The sequence below is a fragment of the Chenopodium quinoa genome, unplaced genomic scaffold (assembly GCF_001683475.1).
Source record: "Chenopodium quinoa cultivar QQ74 unplaced genomic scaffold, ASM168347v1, whole genome shotgun sequence".
NCBI lineage: Eukaryota > Viridiplantae > Streptophyta > Magnoliopsida > Caryophyllales > Amaranthaceae > Chenopodium > Chenopodium quinoa.
In genome coordinates, this window is record NW_018744835.1 from 2,198,479 (window position 1) to 2,222,623 (window position 24,145).

At 35.6% G+C, this 24,145-nt stretch overlaps 1 protein-coding gene across 7 annotated transcripts; it reads left to right on the forward strand.

Annotated features, from left to right (window-relative positions):
* The first annotated feature begins 726 nt into the window (after positions 1-726).
* LOC110704525 (potassium channel AKT1-like) lies at positions 727-12,073 on the forward strand. Of its 7 annotated transcripts, XM_021882326.1 has the most exons (13): positions 3,304-4,113; positions 6,147-6,512; positions 6,598-6,655; positions 6,748-7,065; positions 7,294-7,539; positions 7,818-7,916; positions 8,335-8,367; positions 8,472-8,657; positions 9,144-9,338; positions 9,468-9,543; positions 10,116-10,688; positions 11,215-11,493; positions 11,582-12,073. In XM_021882326.1, the coding sequence occupies exons 1-12, from the start codon at positions 3,926-3,928 to the stop codon at positions 11,463-11,465; spliced, it is 2,589 nt and encodes an 862-aa protein (XP_021738018.1). In that variant the 5' UTR covers positions 3,304-3,925; the 3' UTR covers positions 11,466-11,493; positions 11,582-12,073. The 7 variants fall into 7 exon arrangements, with proteins under 7 accessions (XP_021738019.1, XP_021738022.1, XP_021738018.1 ...); XM_021882327.1 differs by lacking the exon at positions 3,304-4,113 and adding an exon at positions 727-1,067 and having other exon boundaries at positions 11,215-12,073; XM_021882330.1 differs by lacking the exon at positions 3,304-4,113 and adding an exon at positions 729-1,067 and having other exon boundaries at positions 6,348-6,512; positions 11,215-12,073.
* The last annotated feature ends 12,072 nt before the right edge of the window (positions 12,074-24,145 follow it).

A 24,145-nucleotide genomic window follows, 5' to 3' on the forward strand; every position in this document is an offset into this window, starting at 1 on the left:
GCTCACAACTCACAAGCTATTTATACCACATGATGAGACAATTAGTATCAACTCACATGATCCAAGCTTATCACTATATCACTATGATTGATAAAGAAATAAGACAAATCAGATCAAGTGACAAACGTGTATTTAAGCCAACAGCTTATCATTATATATGGGTTTGATTGTCAAAAGTTGCCAATTTTATTTAGATAATAGGGGAAAAAATGATAACATTATTATTACCAGTTTGCCATCACTTAAATTACATTCTTAGTTTATCAGGATGATAAAATAAGATCTAATTATCATTTTATCAACCAACATACACTAACTTGTTATTTCTTTTAGATACTCGTTTAGTACTAAAAATAAAAAAAAATAGAAAAAAATTTACATTCTTATAAGTTTCCCTTCTTGATTCTTAATGGTCTTCTGGACACGACTTAAAACTTATATGTAGACATTGAAACAAATCGAGCAAATCTCACGTGACTATATTATCCTATACATTAGTGATAATTTGTGTTCAAAGTTTTAAATTCGGCTCACTAAAACCTAATGGACAAACAGAGAAACTAATAATTACGTGTTGCTAATAATGTTACATCATGTAAATAATTTCGTTGCACTTGACTTAGCAGCAGTTAATACCTACCTGTCTGGGGGAAGTCAACTCAAATCATTTACAATAGTTTATCAGAAAATCCTCCCCTTTTCTATTGTTTAAGTTAAGATGATCTGAGTTAGTTATCTTACAAATTAAATAAGAAATTAGCTGTACTATATAGAAAGCCACCCGACATATAAATGAACAATGGGAGAATGAAATATTGGAAAAAACAGAGGAAAAAGGAGAGAATTTTAAGTAGATAATACTTGGTATATAGAAAGAGTTTGGGAGAAAAAATGAACAATTTTTGGAAGAGTTCAGTATGTGCAGATAAACTCAGTGATGTTGCTCAAACTTCAATAGATGGAACAAGCCATTATTCAAATGGCATTCTTCCTTCTCTTGGTGCACGTAGCAACCGCGGTAATGCCCTTGGCCGCTTCATTGTTGCCCCTTTTGATCCCCGTTATAGGTACCTCTTCGTTGTTGTTGTCGTCGTTGTTTTTGTGATTTGTAATTTTTACTCTGCACTTTCTCTTATTTTTGCATTTATGTGTGTACGTATGACATTTGACGTGCAAAATGATGTACGTACGAACACTAAATTCATTGAGTTGATCAAGTACCGATTGACTTGTCTAGGTTCGAGCATTACGTATATTTCAACACAAGAATTTAGGTGTTTTGGGTATTGGGTAGGAATTTTTGGATTAATTAGAAGTCTAAATTGAGGTGTTTTTTTGGGTTTGAGTATGAATTATTTGACTAGCTTTATAATTATTCCTAATAAGGTCATAAGGGCATCTCACCATCATCAGAACACCTCATAAGTAGGATGGATCAAGGAGAGAGGGGAATTGAGATATGATCACATGCTTGCAGGGCTGCAATGACTCACAAAATTAGTCGTTTAAAAAGTTAATTTTTTTTTTTTTTTTTTGTATTACAAGACAATATTACAAAAATGATCCTCATATAGAAATCATTGGGTAAATTTGAAACAATAGGTTTTATATTCAAACTTAATTACCATTTATTACAGAATGATAGATAACTTAGTTATCAAATTGACTTTTTCACCCTAAAAATAATACATTTATATATGTACTTGCATGCATGTATTTGTATGACTTGAGGAGACTAGCCAAGTGGCGGTTTTGGGGATGTGTGAGGTGATCGACGAAATAGACTCCCAAATTTTAGGGGTGCCAGAATTAGGTTATATTGATATTAGTTTCATAATTTACTGTAATATAAAAGTAAAGGCGTTATAGTGTTTAAGAGCTCTATTATTTTTATTTTTTTTAAAAGGTCAAGAGCTCTATTATTATTTGTGAGACAATGGGTTTAATTCCTAAAACGAACAAAATCTTTTTCTTTTTTATTTTATTTTATTATTTTTAGAGGGCCCATTTTGAGAAGTTACACATCGCCTCATAAGCATTTCGTTTTTTTTTAAAAAAAAAATTATAGAGGACCCATTATAAAAAAAATTACACAGGATTATAAGCATTACGTTATTGTAACCCTACTAGCCATCTTGATAAAATTTACTTTCCGGTTTCAATGCCTACAAAATTTATGTACTTGTAAATGTCAAATTTTGCTCTGTTATGTTGCGGTATAAATTTCTACTTTGCATGAATAGTTTCGCTTATTACATAGCTAAGGAGGGCTAAGTAAATGAATTCCTCCAAATAAGTAGCATACATGAATGCATCAAATTTCTAAGAAATTTAATTTTCCATGTATTTATTTATCAACCAATTACCAACACAAATTATAAAAATCAACTTCCTCACTATATTGCGTAAATAATACAGTACACATAATTGTGTTCCAAAAAACAAAAAATACAGTACGCATGAGAAATGGGTCAAACCATCAAATACAAAACCACATGATTTTAACTTAGCATTTTCTGGTGAAATTAGATTTGTGTCAAATAAAAATTCTAGATGAAAAAAAACATTCATTGGTAAAAAAAAAAAAAAAAAAAAAACCAATTTTTAACAGTTAACAAATACTTCCATTCATTTTAAATTACTTACAACACAACCTCATGGCTCCTGACACACAATTTATTAATTATATGCAAAATACATAACTTGATGTTAAATTTATTTTGATAAAATCGCTTATTTACCGTCTCTAAACACATCCTAAACGTATGTATCCTAAGATTGTGTCGTAAGTAAAAGAAAATAAAAGAAGTACAAAGTTTGCTACTCTGTACGTTACTATTCATTCTTTTAATAAAAGAGTTCGTTAATCTTGGACAGTGGCTTCACAATCAATGTATATGATGAACCCATTCAAGATTTCAAGCACACACCCTTACTAGATTTGGTTTCAATGTACCTTATCAAATAATAAATCCTTTCATGTTACTTTACTAGAAGTAGAGATTGAGCAACGGTGTCATTTAATATTACTAAAATCAACCCAAAAGATAAGAGTATTAATACCTCATCACAAACTCCAAAATTTGGGATCTAGTTCAAGCCATATGCCAATCCTTAATTGGCCTATGTCAATTACATTGCTAATTTTCTAATAAGAGGCCGGAAAGACACTTCTCACCAAACATCAATTGTTTCAATATTTCCACAATACTCCCAAGTTCTAATAATTAAAAATCAAGCCTTCAAAAAAAAAAAAAAAAAATTACAAATCATATTCATACCTGCTTAATTAATTAGTAGGCATGTAATATTATTTTCTTAACAAACAATATAAAAATACAATAATCACAATTTGTTTTTTTCTCCAGTTATCAACGAGTAGCTATATAGTAGGAGCTGCAAAATACTGTAACAGTCAAATTTCACACAATTAGATTCTTCATGATAATACATATTATAACGAAAAACACGTGATTTTAGATAAGTTGTATATTATGTTTTCGAGTGTAGAATCAAATTATTATATTTTCGAGTGTAGAATCGAATCATTACGCAAATAAATTGGACTTAGTGGAAGCAACATGGAAGTTAATCGATCCCATTCTTTCGTGATTCCTCATAATGTCAACTTAGCCGCCCATTAGACCCCTAGTCAAAAAATTGATACACCATTTTTTAATAATTTTATTTCTTAAAAAGGCAGCATTCAATACCCATTAAGGTTATTTTAAGAATAAAACAAAAAAAGTATTTTCAGATTTAAGACAAAAAAATAATACTCTACTTTCCCTACAAAAACATGCCGGAAAAATAGATGCACTGAACTCAGACAGTAGCAAAAGTGCAAAACAGCAGAAAACAGGGGAATTGGAAATTACCAAAAAACAATAAAAACAGAGGAGAGAGAAAATTGCTAAATTGAGAGATGAAAACATGGTTTAATACTCCAATTTGTGGTAAAAATATTAAGGAAGTTGAAATTGACCCAACTTCAATCGATGGTTCAAGCCATTATAGTCTTTCTAATGGTGTTCTTCCTTCACTTGGAGCTCGTAGCAATCGTGGTGTTCTTCTCCACCGTTCTACTGTTTCACCCTTTAATCATCGTTATAGGTTTAATTTTTTTTATCTTTATCTTATTGTTTTATATAGTTTTATTGATTTTAGTTTGAAATTTCATCTGGGTTTTGAATTTTTTGAGCATTTGTGTTGATTTTTGCATGTAATATGTTAGAATTGATCTGGGTTTTTAGAGTGATTTTACTACATTGGTTTAGGTTGTTTGGAATTGAATTATTTTTGGTGGGTTTTGATTTTCTGTGTGGTTTATGGCTTTTCAATTAAGGTTGATGTTATGAATTATGCTTATAATTTGGGATTTTAATGATATTTTATCTAGCTAAATAAAGTTATGAACTCTAAGTTGTGTAGGGGTAACCAAAAAATTAGTATCAGGGTTTGAACCTCTAAATATGGTTAAGCTTGTTTCACTTTCAGGTCCAAAAGAGAAAATACGGAGTAATGTTCAATTAATAAGCTAGTAAATGAAGTAAAGCGGTTGATCAAACTGGGTTCCTTTGAGTCAGTTTAGTCTAGGTGATTTGCTCATGTTCGCGTGATAGAAATATCCGGGTTGGGTTTGGTTAGGGCTGGGCCGATTTCTTGTTCACCCGTGTACGAGTCTATTGTCAATTATTTAATCAAATAACTAGCTTTGAGGCCCAGGCAATGCCCTGGGTGTATATATTTACTAATCTTTCACTTTAGAAGGATAACACTTTATTGTTTAGTGGTTGAAACTATAAATTATAAACTTAAGGTTATGTTAGTATAGATATTCAATGATAGTCATCAAAATTGTCAGTTCAAGGCAGCAGATCATTTATTTGTTTGGGTTACAATCGTGTTTCCCATTTTCAAGTATGGTTTAGTTTTGGGTCGAGTGATTAGGGTTGGACTAGTTTTGGCAAGTCTACTAGAGACCATAATAAGATAGGACCAAGACTTGTATTTTAATCCCCTTTTTATATCATTTATTTATTTAGTTGCTTAGACAATGTATTTTTTTGTGGTTTTTAGACCCTGATTTGCTTCATGGGCCATTTAATTACTTTGATGGATTTTTTAAGTATGATTATTTGTTTGTTGAAGATAAATGGACTCAGCTTAAATATTTTTTCGGAATATATATACTTCAAAACGTAGTTATGTGAGTGTTCTAGTTAGATTTGTCTCAATTTTATAGTTTCCAAATACGTAGTATATAATTTTTATAATTTTTTGTAATACGTACTTAGAAATATTGCTATTACAATATTGCATTGAGAACTGTGAAAAAAAAAAAAGCAAACAAGAAAATAAAAGAAACGGAGGGAGTGTATAGGAAGATGGGTGCAGTTTATGCTTTATGGGGTAAATCAGAAGAGCATTAGAAAAGAAATAATTTTAAAAAGAGTGAGTTTGTTACATCAATATTGTTACATTTCAATTCAAAATAAGCAAAATAAAGTGAAAGAGTACATAGCAATAAGTGTAGGCAAAATAAAAATTATAAAATCTCGACAATCTCATTATGAACTAGACTTAGGCTGAAATGGTTCTGCGACTGGTTTGTACGACTTTGACTAGGTATCCAGTCCCCTTCACCCCTGTTTTTAACTACATAATCTTTTGGATTTTACTTTAACTTTATGTAATTTAGAATAACTTAATGAGTCAATCCAACCCTTGATCTGCCTGAAGTTGATTTGGTTTAAGCTTGTTTGAAACTTGAGTTAAGCTTAATTAACAAGTCCAGTCAAGTTGATCAAAAGGCTAGTTCAACTTGGCTTGTTGTGATCACCAGTATTTGTTGGATTTTGTGACTTCTCATGGATACTTATCAACGTGTCAATTTAAAATACTTTTTGGAGTTGTAAGAAGCGAGATATGATATTGTAAAGCGAGGTTTATTTTCATCTGGGGTGCTATTGGACCACCACCCATGACACTGCCTATATGCACCATGAATTGATTGCTTGCATCTGGAATCGATTTTTTTTTTTTCACAAGTCGCGAAACAAAGATTTGTTCCAGTAATGTAGCAATTATTAAGGTTCTATAATTCTGTGTACTTATATATATCCTGACAATGATTTTATGTGCAGAATATGGGAAATGTTTCTGGTAATTTTGGTCTTTTATACATCATGGGTGTCTCCATTCGAATTTGGATTCCTTGACAAACCAATCAGAAGCCTAGCTATACTCGATAATATTGTTAATGGATTTTTTCTTATTGATATCATTTTGACCTTCTTCGTCGCATATCAAGATCCACTAACGTATCTCCTGGTTGATGACCGAAGGTTGATTGCTTGGAAGTACATAAGAACCTGGTTTTTGTTCGATTTCATATCAACCGTCCCTTCTGAACTTGTTGACAAAATCATCCCCGACAGCATCCATGCCTATGGCCTATTCAATATGTTACGTCTTTGGCGTCTTCGTAGAGTCAGTAAGTTGTTCTCCAGGTAAATTATGGTCATTGTAATTTGGAGTATGGAAACTACATTACCAAACTTTCTACACACTTATGTTAGCCACCTTCATATACAGATTGGAGAAAGATCGAAATATCAACTACTTTTGGATCCGATGCATTAAGCTAGTTTGTGTAAGTATAATTTAGAAGTTAAAAACTGCATTGGTGCTGATAGATTTCATTTTTATCCTGCTTAATATTGTATAAACCTTGTTCATTTGCAGGTGACTCTTTTTTCGGTTCACTGTGCTGCCTGCTTCTACTTTTTCCTTGCAGCCCATTATCCTGACCCGAAAAAGACTTGGATTGCTCTTTCATTTCAGAACTTTCAGACTGCAAATTTGTGGCTACTTTATGTGACATCAATTTATTGGTCAATAACCACTCTCACGACAGTGGGTTATGGTGATTTGCATCCTGTTAATTTAAGAGAGATGGTGTTTGACATTTTCTTTATGCTCTTCAATCTTGGATTGACTGCATATTTGATAGGAAATATGACAAACTTGGTGGTTCATGGGACTAGCCGAACTAGAAATTTTGTAAGTGTGCACTTTGCTGCCTTGTTCTCTGACTGCTCTTGTAGTCTTGCATGCTTTCTGGTTTGGTTTCTTTTCAAGATTGGTCTTAAGAAATTTATTTGAAGCAAACAGTAATTAAATACCTGATATTGCGTTTTCCTTATTCGTTAATTCAATGGTTATAGCGATGCATTCAGATTTTGATCGTGCTGCTAACTTGTCATATGTTTTGGTTTTGTGTAATCATAGAGGGACAAAATACAAGCTGCTTCAAATTTTGCTCAGAGGAATAGGCTTCCTGTTCGCCTCCAAGATCAAATGATCTCTCACTTGTGTTTGAAATACAGAGCTGATTCAGAAGGGTTGCAACAGCAAGAGGTTCTCGAATCCCTTCCTAAGGCAATTAAATCAAGTGTTTCACATTATCTCTTCTATTCTCTGCTTGATAAGGTGTATTTATTTCGCGGAGTATCAAATGACCTGCTTTTCCAGCTGGTATGTTTCTGTTTCCTTACAATCCCTTCTTGTTGCTAGCCTGGATTTCCACTATATGTACTATCATACAACGGAATTTTTGTCCTATATAATAGAGATTTTCTTTTCTGACATTAATTCTAATCTTGTACTTTGTGTGTTGCAACACATCATGTTATTTTAAAATAATTGTATGGCTTGAGAGATATTTGTCTTTGATTTTTTTTTTATAGTAATTTTCATTCTTGTCTCTTTTAATTTTGCTGCTAACTGTGTATTCTCTTTCCTATCTAATTAAGGTTTCAGAGATGAAAGCTGAGTACTTCCCTCCCAAAGAAGACGTGATTTTACAAAATGAAGCCCCTACAGATCTCTATGTGCTGGTCCATGGCACAATGGTGAGAATGAACTCTCACTTATAATGCATGTAACTGGTAACACTTAGCAAGCCTGCATATACAACTAGACTAGCTGGTAAAGTGGGTCTAAAGGCATTTTCTCAAAGACACAGGTTCTAAACCCATCTACCTGCAACAGTAGCCCTTTATTCCTCTGGACCCAAATAAAAAAAAAAAAAAAAAAAAAAAAAAAAAAGAAGAAGTTCCAATGTTCCATGCAGTCCCTTTGCACAAGTGATGTTTAATCAGGATTTTGAGCTTGAGAAAGGGATTTGGATTTCTGCAGCTCTTTTAATATTAGGACACAATATAGATCCCAAAATAAGTTACCGTAAATAGTTATTGTCTTGTAAACTCAATTTCTTTTCTCAAGTAATAATGTAGACATTCTGGCATTTGACTGAGGCTTTTCTTGCAGGAGTTTATTGTGCAGAAACTTGGAGTTGAACAGGCAAGCTTTTGATATTTAATATGGCAAATTATCTTTACGTAATGCTGGTAGACTCTGTGTAATCCCTACGTACTGTTTTTTAATTGAAGACTTTTTATTTACAGGTTGTTAAGGAGGTTAAAGCTGGAGATGTATGTGGGGAGATAGGTGTACTTTGCTACAGACCGCAGCTCTTTACTGTTCGCACCAAGAGATTGTGTCAGCTACTGCGTCTAAATCGAACTGCCCTTTTGAATCTTGTCCAAGCTAATGTTGGAGACGGAGCTATTATCATGAATAACCTCCTCGAGGTTTGTGTTTTTGAGTTGTTTTCCATTATTAATCTATTTATCAGCACAAGAATTTATCTCAAAAGCATTAAATTATGAAGAGTAGTGTCTCGGTGGTAGGAGCTTAGGACGAAGAGTGAGACATATAATACAAGTGACTCAGTATGATGGTTACAAAATTACATTGCAAATTTTCTAGAGGTTTTTGTGCTTATGAATTTATGATTAATCATATAAACAGATTTACCCTTTATTTATAACAGGGAGGCTGTTTTTGATTGACATGTGATCTAGTATGCAACAACACTTTTAATTGACATGTGATCTAATAAACAACGATCAGTTGATACTTCACAATAATCACAGTAAACAGGAATTTTTGACAATTTAACAAGCATAATTTGATTTTGTTCATGATATTCCAAACATTAGAAAAAGTAGTGAAGTTTTTACTACATTAGAAAGTCAATGTATCAACATCAGTTTGATGTTTGCTTTTTGATGCAGCATTTAAAAAATCAGGAGGATCCAATTATGCAAGCTGTTCTTGTAGATGTTGAGAAAATGCTTGCTCAAGGTCAAATGGATTTGCCTCTTAGTTTATGTTTTGCAGCTGCAAGAGATGATGAGCCATTGTTGCAACACTTGCTGAATCGAGGCTGTCATCCTGATGAAAGAGACATGAACGGCCGCACTGCCCTGGTATGCAGTACTCTTAGCTCATGACATTGCACACACTGTTAATACTAAGTTTGTGTGGTTGATCTACAACCTTTTCTTTTTACCCTTTTTGTTTCACTCACTATCCTTTTCTGATAATGCATACACCAGCACATCGCTGCTGCCAAGGGAAACGAAAGTATTGCAAATATCCTTTTTGCACATGGAGCAGAACCAAACATCAAAGGTATATCTGAAACAACACTTGGCAATCTTCATTTCAAGCATGTTCTGTGTTCTTTGATTCTCTGTTGTACTTTGGAACAGTGGCCCAATGGCCCGTTGGACTAAATGTTGGCCTATTCTATAAACATGACTTAGAATAGTTGGTCTTTCCATTTGTATACTTCTTTTCTTATAGATGCATTGAGGATGTTCTATTTTAATTGTAGAGATTTGCAGGGATAGTTGTCCATTAAGAAACACTAGACCAGAAATTGGAGGATTGAGCGGTTATGTTATTTTCACAATTTTATTAAGGATTCTTATAGAATTCAAACTATATATTGTGATTGTAACTAAAAAATACAAAGAAATAAATGAATGAGTATATAAAGTGCAAATTTAATTATTTTAAAAAAGGAAAAACAAATATTTGGTCCGGCCCAACATGAGCCTTTTGCTCCTCTCCATTTTCTGTTGTGGACCAGAATATGCACACCTAATGCTCAAGTGAGATTCATACTTTTTTTAGTCTAATTTTATTGTTATTAATCAACTTCTGACGAGCCACCATATGCAATTTTTATTTTAAAACAGACTCTGAAGGGAGCATTCCCCTTTGGGATGCACTAGTGGCGAAGAATGACTACATGATCAAGCTACTCAAAGACCGTGGTTCCAATCTAGCTTTGGGTGAAGTATATCGATATGCTTGTCATGCATTAGAGCAGGGTGACCTAGATTTGCTAAAGGTTATTGTTCGTCACGGTGGAGATCTGACATTGCCTGGGAGTGACGGATCTACACCACTTCATGCTGCAGTTTCTAATGGAGACATTAAAGCTGTCAAGTTCCTTTTAGAGCTAGGGGCAGACATTGACAAGTATGATGAGGATGGATGGACACCAAGAAGTTTGGCAGATTTTCAAGGGAAAGAAGATATAAAGGCATTATTTGAATCTAAGAAAAAGGCGGCTAGCCTAGAATCAACTGTAAGATTTCCTGATAAGGGAGCTGGTCCTTCTGCTCGGATCATGAAGTATCCGAGTACTGGTACAATAGATGTTCCTCCAAACACAATTCAAATGACGCATGTTGATAATCACCCTAGGCGTCAGGTTGACACATTTCAAAATTCGCTATTTGGTTTTGTCTCAGCTGCCACTAGAGGTGAGCATGGGTTGAATCAAACTTCTGTATATATTTATAGTTTTTGGTATCCAGCTTTGGATTTTTACAGCTTATTTATAGGCTAACAATACATGAGTTTTATCTTTAGCTGCTTAACCACTTAGGCTCTTTTTTTTAAAAAAAAAAAATTGCATGCAACAATCAAAATTTGTTTTGCTTAATAAAACTGATAATTAATGGGTAAATGATTTAACTGGAACTAATTTCTAATAAGTTGAAGTGAATTGGGCCTCAGTACTGTCAACATTAGTGCATCCCCCGTTCATTTGTTTAAATCACCTTATACCAAATTAGCCATGAACTAGAATAATCATAAGAATGAAAAATGCTGCATGTTATGGGTTCCAGTGTAAAAATATGAGTTCAAGATAGTTCTTTTGTCTTTATGTCAACTGCTTTTAAAAGGGAAGATTATGATATGATCAGATATTCAGAATCACTCTTAACTCATTTGATTGTTTGCTGTCTGTGTTGCTGCTAATCACATACTTCATAAAACTTTCAGGTGAATCTACTGATCTCAATGGTTTCTCAAGTATGTTGGGTAACCAAGCAGCTAGAGTAATTCTTAGATGCCCAGAGAAAAGTGAGACTACAAAGCTTGTAATGTTGCCAAAGACTCTGCAAGAACTGCTTGAAACCGGAAGCAAAAAATTTGGATGTCATTGTACAAAAGTAGTCACTCTAGAAGGAGCTGAAATTGATGAAATTGATCTTATAAGAGATGGTGATCAACTCTCACTCGTCTGTTCGTAAAAACAAATTCCTTGAAAGCTCATAGTCGGTAAGCTTTCCATTAACATTTATCTTCTCTAGAATCCATGACCATTGCAGCATTCATAATCCTAATCCTGGCCAATAATTGATTGAAGATTCCCCTGGCAAAGCCAACAGAAATCAAAAGGCGTTATAAAATTGACCTATTCAGGAATAGGACTATACAGAGTACTGAATGCCGAGATTAAATTGTTGTTCCCGATCATTACCAGGGATGGCTTTGTGGTGTTGGAGCATTGTATATTCTTAGAAACAGGAAATACCTATAGAATAAAATTGTTCTGCTTTACATGTCTTTGTAATTTTTTCCATTTTTTATTTGTCATTTTCCAAGTACAAATTCCTGTTTCTAGCTTACAAAATTATACTCCATACTTGAAGGGTAGATACACTTTCTTTGGTGTAGTTTTACATAGATTGAGATATGTGTAAGGGCATTCTCGTAACGGCTCAACTGAATAAGGCAAAAGGAAAAGTTATCCTTTCTATACTTCAGTTTTTGTATCATGTACAGTATGATGATTTTGGAAATGCAATCTACAAGTTCAAATGTCAAAAGAATTTTGCTTCTCTGCTTGTGGTCTCAATTTATTTGTTATTGCCGTACTTTGATTTCACTTTAACGGAATTAACCCCTCAAGTTTGAAACTGATTTGCTAATTTTGTTTATTCGTAATTAGGTTAGAACCCGTGCGATGCACGGTTTATATAAAATCTAGTTTTATAATTTGTACATTTTAAAAAATGGATAATATAAATAAGAATTATGCACCTTGTACAAAAATATTTGTAATTTTATAGTTTTAGATTTTCATCAAAATTATGATATTTTACCTGTTCAACGTCGCCTAATACATATTTTAATGTAGGAGTCCATTTATTAGTGTGCTATTTACAATTGTTTCATTTTAAAGATAAATTGATAGGTTGTAGTTGTAATATAAAAGCTTCTAATATTCAAATTTCAAAATTGTTAAATATGGTAGCTCCAAAAAAAAAAAAAAATGACATCATCCTTGCATTTAGGCGGGAAAAAATTTATTATGTGAGTGACATGTGGACAATGATGACGTCAGCAACATTTTGTTTTAGTAATAGTTAATAGATTGGAAGTAGCTATTGTAATCAAATTTAGCATTCTCATTCTATAAATTACCTTTTTAAGTGTTGTTGGTTAGGGTGTTTTGAATTGACTTCTCCGGAAGCCTGTAAACTATGTTACTCAGACTCTTCATTTTATCTCAAGTACCTGTGTCTGACCTTCGACATTCGGGCATGGGTATAACACTTAGACACTTCATTTTAGTTCAAAATTATGTATATCTTTCACAAATAGACGAGTCGGACACTTGGACACATATTCGTGTCGGATATGTGTTCTCGAGTCCAGAAAACATAGCCTGTAAACCATATCCACAGCCAAGTGATAGGATATGATTCCAAATTTGAAAGGATGTTTTGGGGGTAGTGGGTGGTGCATTAAGAAAGCAAAAGTGAACAATATGGTAGTAACTACTAACTAGTATCATGATTGCAAAGTTTGATGTGTTGTTTTAAAGTTTATTGGCTTAGTGACTCGGTAATAATAGGCAATGACACATAACTAAAGTTTGATTTGTTGTCTTGTACACTATGTAGTGTGATAATTCTAGAATGTAAAATAATTCTAGAGTAGTTTACATAGTCATTATGTCAAAAGATTTTCACTTCTTTGCTCAATTACTAGTGTTCTTCATTTATCTGCTATCGTTTGTGAAAGAATTAGGACTGAGTGTGATACTATTTCTAGTAATGTTGTTAAAATAGCAACAGGAAATGACCATTGATCACCATCACATATGATTATGAAGCTTCTAGTCATATCCGGAATTCAACAACATAACTATGCATGAAGAAAGAGTAGGAATTTCACATAAACATTCATAACAAACAAACTAACTAATACTTGTAGTATAGATATACTCCCTTCATTCGGAACTGGTTGTCCTAAGCTCTTGTTATTAAGAACTGACATGGTTTTACTGATACGTCCTTTACAGAGTTACGTTAATTCTATTTCCCGTCGCCATATTAGTAAGGGCATATCAAGAAGTTTGATCACAGACCATTAATATTTTAGGATTAGTAACTACTTCTGAACATATCAGTATTATACAGTGTTGGAACAACAAGTGTGTAGTGTGTGAATTTTGTGGAAAAAACTCAAAGTCCCACATTGGTGGGAAATGAGAGTTTTACTCTCTTTATAATATAGAGAGTGGGCTAAAGGGGTGTGGCCCTTGGGCTACCCACATTTTGTGTAGAGGGAGGACCTATATGGTAAACCATATATCACACACGCGCGCCGAACCGAGCCGGGTCGGGCCGGGCTGGGTTTGGGTTATTAAACAAACTTAATTTTTGTTACCGGTTTGATTAATATTCAATTACAAAACGTTTTACTGTTTTGGTTTAAATTTTTCCGTTACATTGCTTGATTCTCGTTGTTGTTTTACTGCTAAACGTTGCACCGTTACACTGATTTAATGCCTTGATTCTTGCTTAACGAATACACTAATTGCAGTAAACGTTGCTAATCTTTCTCCCGTTTTCATGCTTAAGCCGTTACGTATCTTTACCTATAAAAGGACGGTTCCAGCTTTGGTTTTAAACACACGGCAAAAATTACAGAAAACCACTTTGCAAAATATATTTTCTCTTCCTCTCAAAACAGTCGAGCAGTTTCTTTCTGATTTTCTGGTGTTCCGTTGTCCGGTGGTTCGGTGCAAAACCGCCGGTATTTTATACTTGTGAAAGACTGTTTTATCCTGGGGAACATCCGGTTGTTGTACGAGCTGCTTGCACAAATTAAAGGGCAGTACCGTGAATGTTCTAAAGAGAGCGACATAGTCCGCGACTCAGTCTAATTCCCGGTAACTTTGTTCTGTTTTTATTGTTTACAGCAGTTCGGTTTATAACAATTTTAGAACAATTTATTTCTGCCTTTATAATCATCATGTCTACCGAGGAAATTACTATGTCCAATGACCTTAACAAGCCCTTCCGTTTTGAAGGCGCTCATTTTAAAAGGTGGAAACAGAAAATGCAGTTTTTCTTGACTGTTAAAAAAGTGCATTCTGTATTGACTGTCCCTAGGCCTGTTATTCCTGATAACGCTGAACAAGATGATCTAGTGTATTGGAATTCTGAAATTGAAACTTGGAATGAAACCGATTTCATGTGCAAAAACTATATTCTTAATGGTCTGTCTGATAACCTGTATGACTATTATAATCTGGAAAACACCGCTAAGGATTTGTGGGATGCCCTGCAAAAGAAATATGACACCGAAGAAGCCGGTGCCAAAAAGTATGCTGTTAGCAGGTACCTGAAATTCCAGATGACTGATGCTAAGTCCGTGGAAGTGCAGTCCCACGAACTTCAGAAAATTGCCCATGAGATAATTTCCGAAGGTATGGCTCTTGATGAACAATTTCAGATTGCTGTTATAATTGACAAGTTGCCTCCTTCTTGGAAAGATTTCAAAAACAGTCTCAGGCACAAGACTAAGGAATTTTCCTTAGAGAGTTTGATTACTCGGCTCCGTATAGAGGAAGAATCCAGAAAACAGGACCAGAAAGAAGAAGTCTTACAGCTCTCTGCAAACAATGCTCCTAAGCGTTCTGCTGCAGTTCTCAAACCCGCTGGTAAGAACTTCAAGCCTCAGAACCGGAAGAATAACTTCAACAAAAATAAACAGAATGTTCAAAAGAACGATGGAAAGCAACAAACTCAACCCCCTAAGAATGGTACTGGTCAATTCCTATGTTATAGGTGTGGAAAACCAGGCCATATGGCACGAAAGTGCAGGAACATGCCTAACCCTGTACCACAGGCTAGCATGATAGAAGAGCCACTTGTGGCTATGATTACCGAGATCAACCTTATTGGTGGATCAGAAGGGTGGTGGGTAGACACTGGCGCTACACGCCATGTCTGCTATGATCGTCGGATGTTTAAAACTTATTCTGAAAACACCGATGATAAGAAAGTGCAATTGGGTGATTCCCATTCCACTAATGTTGCTGGTATTGGTAATGTTGAGTTGAAGTTTACTTCTGGCAGGACTCTCATTCTGAAAGATGTACTGCACACTCCGGAAATGAGAAAGAACTTAGTTTCTGGTTTTCTTCTTAATAAGGCTGGTTTTACACAAACCATAGGTTCTGATTTATTTACTTTAACTAAGAATGGGATGTTTGTAGGGAAAGGTTATGCTACTGATGGCATGTTTAAACTGAATGTTGAGATTAATAAAATTTCTGATTCTGCTTATATGTTGTCTTCTTCTGTTAATATTTGGCATGCTAGACTCTGTCATGTGAACAAAAGACTCATAAAAAATATGAGCAATTTAGGCCTTATCCCTAATGTTTCCCTCAATGACTTTGATAAATGTGATTTTTGTAGTCAGGCTAAGATTACAAAAACACCTCATAAGTCTGTTGTTAGAAACTCAGAACCGTTAGATTTAATTCATTCTGATATTTGTGAATATAATGGAACGTTGACCAGAAATGGACAACGATATTTCATCACCTTTATTGATGATTGTTCTGATTATACTCGTGTTTATTTGATGAAAAATAAGAGTGATGCTTTTGATATGTTTAAGTTGTTTGTGACAGAGTTTGAGAATCAGTTCAACAAGCAAATAAAAAGGTTGCGTAGTGATCGTGGAACTGAGTATGATACTGATGCTTTTGTAGAGTTTTATAACTCACATGGTACCATACATGAAAGGTCAGCTCCTTATTCTCCAGAAATGAATGGTAAAGCTGAAAGGAAAAATAGAACCTTTACTGAGTTAGTAGTTGCTATTTCTTTAAATTCTGGTGCTGCTGATCATTGGTGGGGAGAAATTCTTCTCACTGTTTGTTATGTCTTGAACCGTATTCCAAAAACTAAGAGTAAGGTTTCTCCTTATGAATTACTTCGTAATAAACAACCTAATATTTCTTATTTCAGAACTTGGGGTTGTCTAGCATATGTTAGGATTCCTGATCCTAAAAGAGTTAAGTTAGCTAGTAGAGCTTATGAATGTGTATTCATTGGCTATGCTGTTAATAGTAAAGCATATAGATTCTTTGATTTAAGTGCACGAGTAATTATTGAATCTAATGATGTTGATTTTTATGAGGACAGGTTTCCTTTCAAATCTAGAAATAGTGGGGGTTCATCCTCTTCTATTATTCCTGTAGTCAGGTCTAACTCACAAGACTTGAATGCTGAACCCGAACTAAGAAGGAGCAAACGGGCTAGAGTAGCAAAAGACTTTGGCCCGGACTTTGAAGTTCTTAATGTAGAGGAGGATCCTTCTACCCTCCAAGAAGCCTTAGCCTCAGTTGATGCAGATTTATGGCAAGAAGCCGTAAATGATGAAATGGACTCACTTGAGTCTAATCGAACTTGGCACCTAACTGAGTTGCCACCAGGTTGCAAAACAATTGGCTGCAAATGGGTCCTAAAAAGAAAGCTGAAAGTTGATGGGACCGTTGATAAGTATAAGGCTCGTTTGGTAGCTAAAGGCTACAGACAAAGGGAGAATGTTGATTTCTTTGATACCTATTCACCTGTAACTAGAGTAACATCTATTAGAGTACTAATATCTCTTGCTTCTGTTTTTAATCTTGTAGTACATCAGATGGATGTAAAGACTGCATTCTTGAACGGTGAATTGGAAGAAGAAATCTACATGGATCAACCGGAAGGATTCGTTGTTCAAGGAAAAGAGCATCTGGTATGTAAGCTAGATAAATCTCTTTATGGTCTCAAACAAGCACCTAAACAATGGCATGAAAAATTTGATAACTTAGTCATCTCACATGGTTTTAAGATAAATGGTAGTGACAAATGCATATATGTAAAATTTGAGAATGATATATGCACTATAATTTGTCTATATGTGGATGACTTGTTAATTTTTGGCTCGAACATTCATGCTGTGAATGATGTAAAGCTATTGTTGAATGCTGAGTTTGACATGAAAGACCTAGGAGAGGCTAATGTAATCCTTGGAATTAAGATTACTAGGACAGAAAATGGAGTTTCCTTGGATCAATCTCATTACATTGAGAAAATCCTAAAGAAATATGGTTACTTTGACTGTAAACCTGCTAATACACCTTATGACTCCAGTGTTAAATTATTTAAGAACACTGGTGATGCCGTAAGGCAATCTGATTATGCGAGCATCATTGGCAGCCTTCGGTATGCCGCTGATTGTACTAGACCCGACATTGCCTATGTCGTGGGATTATTAGGCAGGTTTACTAGTTGTCCTGGTAATGAGCATTGGCATGCTATTGAAAGGGTCATGAGATACCTTAAGAGAACCATGAACCTAGGATTACATTATGAGAGGTTTCCAGCTGTACTAGAAGGCTATAGTGATGCCGACTGGAACACCTTATCAGACGACTCTAAGGCTACTAGTGGATATATTTTCTCTATAGCCGGTGGAGCTGTATCTTGGAAGTCTAAGAAACAGACTATTTTAGCTCAGTCCACCATGGAGTCAGAGATGATAGCACTAGCTACAGCTAGTGAAGAAGCAGGTTGGTTAAGAGACCTGCTAGGTGAGATTCCTTGTGGGAAAAACCATTACCTGCTGTCTTGATCCATTGTGATAGTACCGCGGCTATTGCAAAAGTTCAGAACCGTTACTACAACGGTAAGAGACGACAAATACGTCGTAAGCACAGCACTGTAAGAGAATATCTTTCTATTGGAGCTGTGAGAGTGGATCATGTACGCACGGAGAATAATTTGGCTGATCCTTTGACGAAAGGATTAGCTAGAGAGAAAGTCCATAATTCGTCTAAGAAAATGGGACTATTGCCGTTGAAATGAGTTACACATAATGGTAACCCAACCTATAGACTGGAGATCCCAAGAAATAGGTTCAATGGGTAATAACAAGTTATGGTGTGATATGAGTTGAATATGTTCAAAAGACATAATTTCCTGAAGCGATCAAGGATGAGTTAATAGGAACTCTTAATGAAATCTATACTCCAATTTGGAGTGGAATACCAAGCTACAGGAGTACTCTTGATAGATTCACCTATGTGAATGTGGAAGTGAGGCCGCTTCCTATGAAATGTGTGGCAGCATTTCTAGAGCATTCACTATACTGGGATAGACGTGCATGGCCGTAATAGCACGGGTCTTTAACAACACCAAGAATAGGTCGTGTGAGGTACGTTGTCAGAGATAGGGTTCAAAACTTCGAGTTACCCTTGTTAAATCTGAATCGTATTGACTATGCAGAAGTTCAAGTTGAAAAACACTTCTGTGTATGCACAATCTATATGTGTAAGGATTCTGCTCGAAAATGTTTTCAAAAAATTCAAGTGGGGGATTGTTGGAACAACAAGTGTGTAGTGTGTGAATTTTGTGTGTGAATTTTGTGGAAAAACTCAAAGTCCCACATTGGTGGGAAATGAGAGTTTTACTCTCTTTATAATATAGAGAGTGGCTAAAGGGGTGTGGCCCTTGGGCTACCCACATTTTGTGGAGAGGGAGGACCTATATGGTAAACCATATATCACACACACGCGCGCCGAACCGAACCGAGCCGAGCCGGGCTGGGCTGGGTCGGGTTTGGGTTTGGGTTATTAAACAAACTTAATTTTTTTACCGGTTTGATTAATATTCAATTACAAAACGTTTTACTGTTTTGGTTTAAATTTTTCCGTTACATTGCTTGATTCTCGTTGCTGTTTTACTGCTAAACGTTGCACCGTTACACTGATTTAATGCCTTGATTCTTGCTTAACGAATACACTAATTGCAGTAAACGTTGCTAATCTTTCTCCCGTTTTCATGCTTAAGCCGTTACGTATCTTTACCTATAAAAGGACGGTTCCAGCTTTGGTTTTAAACACACGGCAAAAAATTACAGAAAACCACTTTGCAAAATATATTTTCTCTTCCTCTCAAAACAGTCGAGCAGTTTCTTTCTGATTTTCTGGTGTTCCGTTGTCCGGTGGTTCGGTGCAAAACCGCCGGTATTTTATACTTGTGAAAGACTGTTTTATCCTGGGGAACATCGGTTGTTGTACGAGCTGCTTGCACAAATTAAAGGGCAGTACCGTGAATGTTCTAAAGAGAGCGACATAGTCCGCGACTCAGTCTAATTCCCTGGTAACTTTGTTCTGTTTTATTGTTTACAGCAGTTCGGTTTATAACAATTTTTAGAACAATTTATTTCTGCCTTATAATCATCATGTCTACCGAGGAAATTACTATGTCCAATGACCTTAACAAGCCCTTCCGTTTTGAAGGCGCTCATTTTAAAAGGTGGAAACAGAAAATGCAGTTTTTCTTGACTGTTAAAAAAGTGCATTCTGTATTGACTGTCCCTAGGCCTGTTATTCCTGATAACGCTGAACAAGATGATCTAGTGTATTGGAATTCTGAAATTGAAACTTGGAATGAAACCGATTTCATGTGCAAAAACTATATTCTTAATGGTCTGTCTGATAACCTGTATGACTATTATAATCTGGAAAACACCGCTAAGATTTGTGGGATGCCCTGCAAAAGAAATATGACACCGAAGAAGCCGGTGCCAAAAAGTATGCTGTTAGCAGGTACCTGAAATTCCAGATGACTGATGCTAAGTCCGTGGAAGTGCAGTCCCACGAACTTCAGAAAATGCCCATGAGATAATTTCCGAAGGTATGGCTCTTGATGAACAATTTCAGATTGCTGTTATAATTGACAAGTTGCCTCCTTCTTGGAAAGATTTCAAAAACAGTCTCAGGCACAAGACTAAGGAATTTTCCTTAGAGAGTTTGATTACTCGGCTCCGTATAGAGGAAGAATCCAGAAAACAGGACCAGAAAGAAGAAGTCTTACAGCTCTCTGCAAACAATGCTCCTAAGCGTTCTGCTGCAGTTCTCAAACCGCTGGTAAGAACTTCAAGCCTCAGAACCGGAAGAATAACTTCAACAAAAATAAACAGAATGTTCAAAAGAACGATGGAAAGCAACAAACTCAACCCCCTAAGAATGGTACTGGTCAATTCCTATGTTATAGGTGTGGAAAACCAGGCCATATGGCACGAAAGTGCAGGAACATGCCTAACCCTGTACCACAGGCTAGCATGATAGAAGAGCCACTTGTGGCTATGATTACCGAGATCAACCTTATTGGTGGATCAGAAGGGTGGTGGGTAGACACTGGCGCTACACGCCATGTCTGCTATGATCGTCGGATGTTTAAAACTTATTCTGAAAACACCGATGATAAGAAAGTGCAATTGGGTGATTCCCATTCCACTAATGTTGCTGGTATTGGTAATGTTGAGTTGAAGTTTACTTCTGGCAGGACTCTCATTCTGAAAGATGTACTGCACACTCCGGAAATGAGAAAGAACTTAGTTTCTGGTTTTCTTCTTAATAAGGCTGGTTTTACACAAACCATAGGTTCTGATTTATTTACTTTAACTAAGAATGGGATGTTTGTAGGGAAAGGTTATGCTACTGATGGCATGTTTAAACTGAATGTTGAGATTATAAAATTTCTGATTCTGCTTATATGTTGTCTTCTTCTGTTAATATTTGGCATGCTAGACTCTGTCATGTGAACAAAAGACTCATAAAAAATATGAGCAATTTAGGCCTTCCCTAATGTTTCCCTCAATGACTTTGATAAATGTGATTTTTGTAGTCAGGCTAAGATTACAAAAACACCTCATAAGTCTGTTGTTAGAAACTCAGAACCGTTAGATTTAATTCATTCTGATATTGTGAATATAATGGAACGTTGACCAGAAATGGACAACGATATTTCATCACCTTTATTGATGATTGTTCTGATTATACTCGTGTTATTTGATGAAAAATAAGAGTGATGCTTTTGATATGTTTAAGTTGTTTGTGACAGAGTTTGAGAATCAGTTCAACAAGCAAATAAAAAGGTTGCGTAGTGATCGTGGAACTGAGTATGATACTGATGCTTTTGTAGAGTTTTATAACTCACATGGTACCATACATGAAAGGTCAGCTCCTTATTCTCCAGAAATGAATGGTAAAGCTGAAAGGAAAAATAGAACCTTTACTGAGTTAGTAGTTGCTATTTCTTTAAATTCTGGTGCTGCTGATCATTGGTGGGGAGAAATTCTTCTCACTGTTTGTTATGTCTTGAACCGTATTCCAAAACTAAGAGTAAGGTTTCTCCTTATGAATTACTTCGTAATAAACAACCTAATATTTCTTATTTCAGAACTTGGGGTTGTCTAGCATATGTTAGGATTCCTGATCCTAAAAGAGTTAAGTTAGCTAGTAGAGCTTATGAATGTGTATTCATTGGCTATGCTGTTAATAGTAAAGCATATAGATTCTTTGATTTAAGTGCACGAGTAATTATTGAATCTAATGATGTTGATTTTTATGAGGACAGGTTTCCTTTCAAATCTAGAAATAGTGGGGGTTCATCCTCTTCTATTATTCCTGTAGTCAGGTCTAACTCACAAGACTTGAATGCTGAACCCGAACTAAGAAGGAGCAAACGGGCTAGAGTAGCAAAAGACTTTGGCCCGGACTTTGAAGTTCTTAATGTAGAGGAGGATCCTTCTACCCTCCAAAAGCCTTAGCCTCAGTTGATGCAGATTTATGGCAAGAAGCCGTAAATGATGAAATGGACTCACTTGAGTCTAATCGAACTTGGCACCTAACTGAGTTGCCACCAGGTTGCAAAACAATTGGCTGCAAATGGGTCCTAAAAAGAAAGCTGAAAGTTGATGGGACCGTTGATAAGTATAAGGCTCGTTTGGTAGCTAAAGGCTACAGACAAAGGGAGAATGTTGATTTCTTTGATACCTATTCACCTGTAACTAGAGTAACATCTATTAGAGTACTAATATCTCTTGCTTCTGTTTTTAATCTTGTAGTACATCAGATGGATGTAAAGACTGCATTCTTGAACGGTGAATTGGAAGAAGAAATCTACATGGATCAACCGGAAGGATTCGTTGTTCAAGGAAAAGAGCATCTGGTATGTAAGCTAGATAAATCTCTTTATGGTCTCAAACAAGCACCTAAACAATGGCATGAAAAATTTGATAACTTAGTCATCTCACATGGTTTTAAGATAAATGGTAGTGACAAATGCATATATGTAAAATTTGAGAATGATATATGCACTATAATTTGTCTATATGTGGATGACTTGTTAATTTTTGGCTCGAACATTCATGCTGTGAATGATGTAAAGCTATTGTTGAATGCTGAGTTTGACATGAAAGACCTAGGAGAGGCTAATGTAATCCTTGGAATTAAGATTACTAGGACAGAAAATGGAGTTTCCTTGGATCAATCTCATTACATTGAGAAAATCCTAAAGAAATATGGTTACTTTGACTGTAAACCTGCTAATACACCTTATGACTCCAGTGTTAAATTATTTAAGAACACTGGTGATGCCGTAAGGCAATCTGATTATGCGAGCATCATTGGCAGCCTTCGGTATGCCGCTGATTGTACTAGACCCGACATTGCCTATGTCGTGGGATTATTAGGCAGGTTTACTAGTTGTCCTGGTAATGAGCATTGGCATGCTATTGAAAGGGTCATGAGATACCTTAAGAGAACCATGAACCTAGGATTACATTATGAGAGGTTTCCAGCTGTACTAGAAGGCTATAGTGATGCCGACTGGAACACCTTATCAGACGACTCTAAGGCTACTAGTGGATATATTTTCTCTATAGCCGGTGGAGCTGTATCTTGGAAGTCTAAGAAACAGACTATTTTAGCTCAGTCCACCATGGAGTCAGAGATGATAGCACTAGCTACAGCTAGTGAAGAAGCAGGTTGGTTAAGAGACCTGCTAGGTGAGATTCCCTTGTGGGAAAAACCATTACCTGCTGTCTTGATCCATTGTGATAGTACCGCGGCTATTGCAAAAGTTCAGAACCGTTACTACAACGGTAAGAGACGACAAATACGTCGTAAGCACAGCACTGTAAGAGAATATCTTTCTATTGGAGCTGTGAGAGTGGATCATGTACGCACGGAGAATAATTTGGCTGATCCTTTGACGAAAGGATTAGCTAGAGAGAAAGTCCATAATTCGTCTAAGAAAATGGGACTATTGCCGTTGAAATGAGTTACACATAATGGTAACCCAACCTATAGACTGGAGATCCCAAGAAATAGGTTCAATGGGTAATAACAAGTTATGGTGTGATATGAGTTGAATATGTTCAAAAGACATAATTTCCTGAAGCGATCAAGGATGAGTTAATAGGAACTCTTAATGAAATCTATACTCCAATTTGGAGTGGAATACCAAGCTACAGGAGTACTCTTGATAGATTCACCTATGTGAATGTGGAAGTGAGGCCGCTTCCTATGAAATGTGTGGCAGCATTTCTAGAGCATTCACTATACTGGGATAGACGTGCATGGCCGTAATAGCACGGGTCTTTAACAACACCAAGAATAGGTCGTGTGAGGTACGTTGTCAGAGATAGGTTCAAAACTTCGAGTTACCCTTGTTAAATCTGAATCGTATTGACTATGCAGAAGTTCAAGTTGAAAAACACTTCTGTGTATGCACAATCTATATGTGTAAGGATTCTGCTCGAAAATGTTTTCAAAAAATTCAAG

Coding starts and splice junctions, on each gene's coding strand:
- LOC110704525 (XM_021882324.1), top strand. CDS start 3,926: ATGAAAACATGGTTTAATACTCCAATTTGTGGTAAAAATATTAAGGAA. Junction 8,368..8,471: donor AGAAACTTGGAGTTGAACAG/GCAAGCTTTTGA, acceptor TTTTATTTACAG/GTTGTTAAGGAGGTTAAAGC. Junction 9,339..9,467: donor TGAACGGCCGCACTGCCCTG/GTATGCAGTACT, acceptor TGCATACACCAG/CACATCGCTGCTGCCAAGGG.